This window comes from Lactuca sativa, chromosome 9 (assembly GCF_002870075.4).
Source record: "Lactuca sativa cultivar Salinas chromosome 9, Lsat_Salinas_v11, whole genome shotgun sequence".
NCBI lineage: Eukaryota > Viridiplantae > Streptophyta > Magnoliopsida > Asterales > Asteraceae > Lactuca > Lactuca sativa.
In genome coordinates, this window is record NC_056631.2 from 91,796,900 (window position 1) to 91,807,027 (window position 10,128).

Sequence of the window (10,128 nt, forward strand, 5' to 3'; positions counted from 1 at the left end):
ACGTCATCCACCCCCGAACGTTTCCGCCGTTCTGGTTTGGGGCTGTGACAGATTGGTATCAGAGCTATTGTTTATAGTGAAGTTAGTATACCAAACCTTACAAGGTATACAACTATAAACTCTAATAGGGTCGAAGTGCTCTTGACTAAAAGTATACTCTTTAAAATATAAGTATTTTATAAGAAGTATACAAGTATACATATGTATTAATAAACAATATCATGAGTAGAACAAAACAAAAGTATTTGGATGTTGGACACTGCGGTTAAACCTGGACAGTTATGTAATCATGTCTAGGGTCAATATTGCCTGATCAACTATATTTATTCGAGACATGACCAACATGTGTTTGGGAGTGACTATGGTGTTGCAGCAGGCCAAAAACTTACCAAGTATATATAGATCAATAGAACAAAACGTACAACTTAAAATACTATAGGAGTGAATTCATTGTAGAGATTCATTCCAAGTGTTGCTACTCATCCCTTCCATGTGATAGTTTACATGTATTAGTAACATTTCCTTGTTTATCGCTTAGTAGAACACTTTATCTATCAAGATGAGATATATCTTGTTTCATATCTCTTGATTCGAATCTAGGGGACTTACCATCCTCTTCATCCTGATTAGTTTTAGAACAAGATGCCTCCAAATAAAAGATTCAACAGAAAGAACAACAATCCCCCGACAAATCCGACGCCACCACCTCCTCAGTTCGATCCTACCATGTTCTAGGTAGCAGTTACGGCCGTTGTGGCTGCTGCAATGTCACAGATAAGTTCCGGCGGCTCTAGCGGGTCCGGAAGTGGTGCCTATCCCCTTAATCCTGCCATGCATCCTATCAAGACATCGAAGGATATTAAAAGAAAAGGAAAGCTTGTTTCGGATCATCAAGCTCCAATCGAGAAGGCCAAAACTAACACAACGAAAAGTGAAAAAGAGTTTGTGAAAACACAAAACAAAAATTAAAATCCATTATCTTCAATAGATACTAACGTAAAAGATAAAAGGATTAAGGTTTTTATAATTACAAGGAAAGATAACACCACTTTAATAAAACAAACCTATATGGTTGTTCATTCAATTACTTTCCCTCTTTCTGTAAAAGGCTCACAAGGACCCAAACAAATTTGATTTCCTAAATCTGCTTAATTTTTGCAGGTAATTCGTGACGAACTGTTTGACACTGAATGGTATATCGACAGTGGCTGTTCTCGTCACATGACAGGAAGAAAGGAGGAACTGAAGAATGGTGGACGAGTGAAGTTTGGGAATAAATCACTTGGAGACATCAAAGGTTATGGGATCATAACAAATGGTGAATTCTCAATTCGTAAGGTTGCTTATGTCGAGGGTCTGCAACACAATCTAATAAGTGTTTTGTAGTTGGTCGTTGGTACAGGATTAAAAGTCTCATTTGACAACGAAGGTTCTGAGATCATACAAAAGAAAAACAAAGCAATCCTTATAAAATCTGAATGCAAAGGTGGGATGTATCCATTGAACTTAAATTTGATATGAGGGAAGCCAGCCATTTGCCTTCTAACGAAAGCTCCCGCAGACAATAGTTGGCTATGGCACAGAAGACTTTCATATCTTAACTTCAAAGATATCAAAAAACTTGTCCTTGGTGATCATGTGTGAGTGCTTCCTCTCCTAAATTACGACAAGGATCATCTTTGTGTTGCATGCGAAATAGGAAAGCAAAGCAGGAAAAGCCATCCAACGATAATGAATATGAAAGTCATTGAGTCACTCGAACTTTTGCACATCGATCTTTGTGGTCCGTCTGCGATCGAAAGTATTGATGGTAATAAGTATATTCTCATTATTGTACATGATATTTTTTGTTTCACTTGGGTTTATTTTCTTAAGAAGAAATTTGAATCCACTTCCAAGCTCAAACACTTCATAAAGCAGATTGAAATACAACTGCGAAAGCTGGTTCGCAATATCCGCAGTGACAATGGATTGGAATTCAAAAACCAAGAGTTTGAAGAATTTATTACTGCAAAAGGAGTTTCGCATAACTTTGTGGCTCCATACACTCCACAAACAGAACGGTGTTGTTGAAAGGCGAAATTGATCATTGCGTGAGGTTGCACGGACCATGCTCTCTTTTACGAATCTATCACTATATTTCTAGGCTGATGCAATTGGGACAACTTGTTTCACCCAAAACCGTTCAATTCTCAATAACCGATTTTTTGTCACTCCCTATTAAATCATAAATAAACGAAAACCTAACGTAAAGTTTTTCCATGTTTTTGGTTCCAGGTGCTTCATCTTTAATTTTAAAGAAAAGAGGAACAAATTTGATGTGAAAGCTGACGAATGTATCTTCTTGGGATATTCCATGACCTCTGAGGCATATAGGGTTCTTAACAAATGATCAAAATGAATAGAAGAAACCTATTATGTCACTTTCGACGACAACTACTTAAAGAGAACTCAAGCAAATGACAGTCAATCAAAAGATATCTTTCCTAAACCAAGCCCAGCTATGATTCCACTAGCCAATCTCTACGAAGAATTCACGCTACTATTCGATGAGCAAGATAAGGATATCTCTTCCAAATCCAAAGTGGATGACAACAAGGTCGATGAATTGAAGAAGATAATTTACCACGCTGCGAATGATATACACAAAGAGCAACCAAGTGAGAATGTCCCACATAACACGGACGCTACATTCCAGGGGGGAGACTTCCGAATCAACCTCCGATGCAACTTTTCAGGGGGAACATTCATCTCCACAAAATACCCACGAAAGTCCACTCCAGGGGGAGAATCTGACAGCTAAAGAAGAAACATTCACATCATTCGAGGGGGAGAAAGATAATATGAATGATGATTCGGATGTACAGATTGATGATTCAGATATATAGTCAGAATTTGAGGACGTAAATGCTGAATTGGATCCATCTTGTGATCCGAATTTTCCTCCTCTGACTAAATGGACAAGAGATCATCCAAAAATGTAGGTTATAGACAAATCGTCTTCAGGAGCTCTAACAAGAGCACAACAAAAGGCGAAACGAACTACTTTACTTTCAAAGTAGAATATTGAATGTTTAATTCGTTCATCTCCAAAGTCGAACCCAAAAATGTTCAGATTCCTCTAGATCATTCGGATTCGGTACATGCAATACATGAGGAGCTCAATAAATTTGAATGAAACAAAATCTGCAGACTGATTCCTACTCCAAAGGATGCATCCGTTGTTGGGTTAAAGTGGGTGTTTTGCAACAAGGTTGATAAAGAAGGAAACATTATACGAAATGTAGCGCAATTGGTTGTAAAGGGGAATTGTCAAGAAGAAGGCATTGAAATACAAGGAGACCTTTGCACATGTTGCTAGGCTAGAATCTGTTCGAATCTTTCTAGCTTACGCGACACATAAGAACTTTGAAGTTTATCAAATGGACGTCAAACGTGCCTTTTTGAATGGGGATCTAGAAGAGACTGTTTATATGGAGCAACCACCAGGGTTTATAAACGAGAAGTATCCCAACCGTTGCTTTAACTAACCCCTGCTTAATAGCTGAATTCCAAAAGCTATAATGGGTCCAATTATGTCACACCCCTAAACCAGAACGGCAGAAACGTTCGGGGGCGGAGGACTTCATGTAAGTATCACAACACATGAAATATAGTAATCAAAGTACAAACAACCATTGCATTTATAAGTATAAGTTTTACATAAGTTTTTAAACATTACATATACAAACACCAAAGTAGGTACAGTAGAAGACAAGAGTCGCAATACGGTACTAGGTAGTCTTCTCAAAAGCTTCGGGAGTGTACCTGTCTACTGGATTCCTGAGAATACAAGTTATTTTGAAAGAGTAGATCAGTATTTAAGCTAGTGAGTTCATAAGTATTTTAGTTCTATAAAGTATACTCGAAGTTCTTGGAAAAGTTCGTTGGTTCCCCCAGAAAATCCTATATTTCCTAAGGTGATAAACTGATAACCTCAATAGTTCCCTCTGCAATTACTTAGTTTATACTAATTATATATAACCTAATATCGAATGGACAGTTAAATGGGTGTATCTACCCTAAGCCCACAACCAAACAAGGAACAGGAAGTAAGGCGGAAGTCACACATTTCACTGTTAATTGGATATTACTTATGTATAACCCGGATGTAAAAACTAAGGAATTATAGAATTAACCACTAAAGGTCCTTTATGTTATACTAGTTTATAGAGAGTAAATGACTAAGTTCCAATTGTTAAAGTATTTTTATTTCATAAACTGTTTCATTTGTAAAAGTGGTTTAATCCCATAAACCGTTTCATTTGTAAGAGTAGTTTAATCTCATAAACCGTTTCATTTGTAAAAGTAGTTTAATCCCATAAACCGTTTCCTTTGTAAACGTATTCTTCGTTATATTCGTTCTATAGTAAAACATTAGTATTAATACTAGAAAATATTATATTATCCATAATACTACTTTGTGGTTTTAAATGTTCCAAAACCGGAAGTACAAGTATATTTGCTATACTTGATTTCATGATACGTACTTTTTACTGTAAGTAAAAACTAACAGAAGATATATTTGGTCAGGATGTAATTCTCTTTTCTTACTGTTTTAAGAGAAGTATACTACTAAGTAATTTACTCGTTATTTTATCCATATGACTGATGTCCCTGATGCGACGTTCTCCAGACGTCGGAAACGATATGACATTTGTCACCCTAGGCTTGCTGGCCAAACTATAGCGAACAATGAAGGTGCGGGATTGTCAGTCCCATATAGATCTATACACAAATTCACGCCCTCCCTACTGGAGATTCTGGTTAATAAGTCAGGACTTAAGGTCGTACTTAGATAAGTACACCATGAAGAGTCTCACAAATTTATTGCTTCAACGAGATTTACGATGTATTATTACCCCGTGATTGCTAACCCTCGTACTCTGTATTGTACCTTTGGTACTTCAAACCTGGTATGATGTATTATTACTTGCGTGATTGCTAACCCTGGTACTCTGTATTGTACCTTTCTTAATGCAAACCCGGTATGATGTATTATTACCTCTTTAATATGTTATTCATATATTAAAGGTATTACACATATCCTGATATAGTTAAATGAATTTTGGTAATTTCCTTGGAAAGTATACAATCATGAATCATACATGTATATTTAGTTTTGAATCATAAATTATACCTATTATAATTTATATGTTCTATTTGATTAGCATGATTTCTCATGGATGAATACCTTTGCTCAGCATGATACAAAGGTAATGATACCAAATGGAGTAACCTTTTATATTCATATATGTATAATCTATATATAATTAAGAAGGAAACGACCTTCGGACAAATAACACCACCTTAAATCCACATCCAAACAAGGAAAAGGAAATAAGATAATTCATTAGTCATAAGCCCTTCAAATCTTATTTATATATTTATACATATATAAACATGATTTTGGAAATTATAATTTCAAATAGTTTATAAAACCTTTTTCAAAGAATTTAACGGAGTTTACATGACGTTAAAGATTTAACATGGCTTCGAGTCATTTTGGAAGTATTTGGTAATCCCTAAAAACATAAGGAAACCCTTTATGTGGTTATTATCGCATACAATTATTAACACGATTTATATTGTGTTAAACTTGTATCCCCCCCCCCCTAAAAAGCATTTAAAAACCATTAAAAAGGTAATTTACAGGGGTATGAACTCACTTTGATAAGCGGTGATTCGGGCAGCGTTTCGTTTCCCGGAAAGGAATTTGTTTGATGAGAAACTGGCTCTTAATCGGGCAGAGTTTCGACTGGAGAGACGTTAACTTTTCGAGAATTCCGGGGCTCCGGGGCTTGCTTCGGGCTTTAGACATGATATCGGGGCCTTGGGGGTCGTGAGAAAGTCTAGGGGTGAAAAGGTGAAAGATGGTGAAATTTGGGGTGAAAAACCTCTCAAATCCGAGAAGTCTCACACCCTTTATATAGGGGTGCGAGGGTGCGGTCCGAAGGGTGACTCAGCAGACATGTGGCGAGGCGAGGAGGTGAGTCAGCAGGACACGCGGCAGCTCCTGCAAAGGTCACATGCGAGGGTCGGACAGATGGAGGCTTCTAAGTGGACCGAACTTCGGTCCAATGGGGAAGGAGGATGACGACTTTGGGCCAATCAGTGGGTGCCACGCGAGGCTGCGGTCCAATCAGAAGACAACACATGGAGGCTCGCATGCGAGGGTGACGTGGCAGAAGGGTGACTATGCGATTTTTCTCGGTTTTTGAGCCAAACACTTCTAAAATTCATAACTTTTGCATATGAACTCCGCTGTTTACGTTCTTTATAGGCACGCATAGGTAAAATTACGACTTTCATTTAGACTTTGTCGGCTAATTTTGACTTTATTTTTAATATTATTATTTTTAACAGATCGGGACAAGAAAATCCGTTGAAATTCATAACTTCTTCATCCGACGTCCGTTTTTGTCTGTCTTTTTACCATTTTACTACTAATAACGAGACATTCAATTCTCGTTTAGGTTGTGCCGGCTAAAAACCACTCGATCTTTATTTCGAGTTTTTAGCAGTACACTGATATACTGAAACTTAGAAAAATCATAACTTCCTCATACGCAGTCAGATTTTGGCGTTCTTTTTATGAAAGTTCTCGATTTCACATAAACTACAACTTTCAGTTACATTGTTAAGGCTAAAAAGCCTTTTATTGAAATTTCCTTTTTTACACTGAACGGTGTTTTGCCGGTTTTGTCGCGGATCTTCAATTGGTTATAACTTCTTCGTTATAACTCGGATTGCAGTGTTCTTTATTTATTTGGAAACCTTGTTACAATCTCTACCACTTGGTTCATCCCAATTACAATTATTGATCAATTTATTTTTGACCAAAATTAGACTGGTGTCACAAATTAACTTTTTCCTTGGATTAAACATAAGACAGAGCCAGGAAGGTATATTTATAAATCAGGAGGCATACACGAAGACCCTGCTCGCTATGTTTGGAATGGTGGGAGACTCAAAAACGAAGGTTCCAATGGCATTCGGAATGAAACTAACACCATCTCTAGAAAAATCAGTTGTCGATATAACCCTTTATCGTTAGATGATAGGTTCATTAATGTATTTAATAACTAGTTGACCAAACATTATGTTTTTCGTTTGTTATTGTGGTAGGTTCCAAGCGAATCCTCGCGAACCCCATATGGTGGCCTTCAAGAACATTTTCAATTACTTAAAACGAACCTCTTCACTAGGCATATGGTATCCATGAAACTCATGTTTCTTCGTTCAAGCATTTTCGGATGCTGGTCTTAGAGGGTGCGGCCTGGAGTGAAAGAGTACAACAGGAGGATGCCAATTCTTGGATGACAAGCTCAAAAGTTGGCAGTCGAAAAAGCAAACTTGCAAATCCCTTTCAACTACTTAAGGAGAGTACATAGTTGTAGCCTCATGCACTTCACAATTCATTTGGATTCAAAGCCAACTTCGTAACTATGGTCTGCATATGAAACGAATCCCCTTATACTGTGACTCCGAAAGTTCCATTCGCATCTGTCACAATCTAGTGCAACATTAAAAAACAAAACACATCGCACTGAGGTATCACTTTATCAATGATCACGTAGAAGACGGTAATGTTGAAATACACTTCGTTAGATCTACTGATCAGTTAGCTGACATATTCACGAAAGCCTTACCTGAACCTACCTTCAATCGAATACTTCAAGGCTTGGGAATGATAGAAGCTGAATCTGTTCCAAAACCACTTTCTCTTTCATAATGATACTTTTGTTTTTGGTTGTACTTTTGCACGCGCAATCTAGAGCATGTCATGCGAATTGGTGTGAATCCTCGCAGTAATTCGCAGCCATCTTTTTTCATGCGAATCGGTGTGAACGCTCGCAATAATTCGCATCCCTTGTTTATCATACGTATTCATGCGAATGCTCTTCATTTCTCATGGTCAACTGTTCGCTCGTGGTTTAGAGAATTTTATATCCTTTTGTATATTATGTATATTTTAATTTTCTTTCTCTCTATTATTTTATTTATTTTTTTATTTTATATTATCCTTTTTTATTTTATTTATTCCTTTATTTTATTTATTAAGAAAGTCAAAAATACAAAAACATTTTCTTTAATTTTTATTTTATTTCTCTCTACTACTTTACTTATTTCAAAATTTTCAAAATACAAAAACACTTCTTGTTATTTCTTGTTCAGAAAAACTCGAAATTCAAAATATTTTTTGTTCAAGTTTTTTTTAAAATATTCATGTAGATTTGAAGGCAAAATCTTACCTTTAAACACAAATGACGGGGCATGTATAAATTTCATTATCTATGTACTAGATAGGTGTCCCTAGAAGCATGTTGTTGCATGTTGTCTAAAGCCTTAATGACTCTATGTTGAAGCCTTAATGAATCGATAATAATAATCATTTCTTCCCAATCAGCCTATAAATTCACATAAGTCATGAGCTACCTTACTCTTCTCACAATGAGTAAAGATTTGTCTACTTGGTCACTTTCGCATACCAGAGGGACATTCGTTTCTTTGGAACCACCTCATACTCTTCTCCATCATTTTCTCTTTCATAATAATAACCCTTTAGAGTCTCAGAAATTACCACTGAGGTTTATGGTTACACAACATCTGTGTTAATGGGGTACAAATATACCCTAACCATAACTTCAAAATTCAGGAAGCCCAATCTGCCACCACTATAGAATGGGCTCTTTACTTTATTGTTCAAAAGCTTTTCGGAGCGTGTAACTGGGTCGGATTGCGCCAGTAAGTTTTTTATGACGATTATGTATGGGATCTATAATGGTATCAACATCGATTTCAGAACTTTTCTTTGGGCTCAATTGGTACAAAGCACCTATTCAACAATGAGACATAGTGAAATCTCTTGTGCTTGATTCTGGACAATCATTGTTCAGAGAGCAATCGAGAAGCACAACATTCTAGTGATTCAAGACTCTTTCGTGTCTGCCATCTCCATCTTTCATACCACTAACATTACTCTTGCTAATAATTCGAAGTTTTCATTTGTTGGATCAATTCCTAAATCCATTGTTTCGAGATGTTCCTATAGCAAGTAAAATCCTTGAAGCTTATAGGAAACTCCCTGTTTCAAGCTTTCGTCCTTTGACACTAGAGATGCAGTCAATAATTGATGAAGTCGATAAACCAAAGAAAGGAGGGCATAAGGGGCACAAGAAAGTGGAAAAGAAACAAAATGCTAAAGAGGGTACGTCCAAGAAACGAAAGTCACAAGCTGACTCGTCTGCACCAGCTCCTTCTCTAGCAAAGAAGTGAAAGTTAAAAAGGAAAGCTCACAAGTCCAAATTTCCGACTCCTAGTGAAAGCAAACATTCACAGTCTGAATCTCAATCATATGTTCACATTGAAGTGGAGGAGCCTATTCAAACCGAAGACACTACAACAACTTCTCAACTAGAGGTTTCGCAACCTATTTCCAGTGCTCTTGAGGTAACTGTCGAGATTCATGTCTCAGTTCCAAATTTTACTGCTTTTGTTGAGAATGTTTCTGTTCCCTCTCAAACTGCCACCACTTCAACACCTATCTCTATCACTCCATGCCCACTTGTCTCCTTGGGTGTTTCGCAACCTCCACCCATTTTCACTGATTCTACAACCACACCAGCAACAACTGTTGAGCCTCCTATTTCTGTCAACGTATCTGATGCGGGGGCGGGAGCTTCAGGTCTCACAACTGGTCATTCCACACCCCCATTTCCCCTATTCGCTACAATGACCCAGAAATGATTTTTAGGGATGATGACGACTTTGCAGGATTCACCTACAGTCCATTCAACATCATGACTGAAAGTGATGACAAAGTCCCTATCACAAAAGGACAACTCAAGGCGATAAATGAAAATCTGGACTCGCTACTTAATGTTGCTAAGACCTCATCCACAGATGATTATGCTCAAGTGAAGGTGAAGTCCATTCTTGAGACCCTTACTAAAGAGCATTCTACCAACCTTGAAAATATGAACAAGGCAATAAACGACTATACCACAATCTACAACAAAACGACCAAAAAAGTCGATAAACTAATATCCGATGCTCAAGTTTACATGGAGCAATCCAAGAGCTCCT

The 10,128-nt window shown here is 37.2% G+C and overlaps 1 protein-coding gene across 1 annotated transcript; it reads left to right on the forward strand.

Annotated features, from left to right (window-relative positions):
• The first annotated feature begins 765 nt into the window (after positions 1 to 765).
• On the forward strand, positions 766 to 9,789 carry LOC111885159 (uncharacterized). Its single transcript, XM_023881443.1, has 6 exons — positions 766 to 945; positions 1,162 to 1,354; positions 1,403 to 1,493; positions 2,278 to 2,336; positions 9,095 to 9,250; positions 9,413 to 9,789. Exons 1-6 carry the CDS (start codon positions 766 to 768, stop codon positions 9,787 to 9,789), a joined length of 1,056 nt encoding a protein of 351 aa, XP_023737211.1.
• Positions 9,790 to 10,128: the final 339 nt, after the last annotated feature.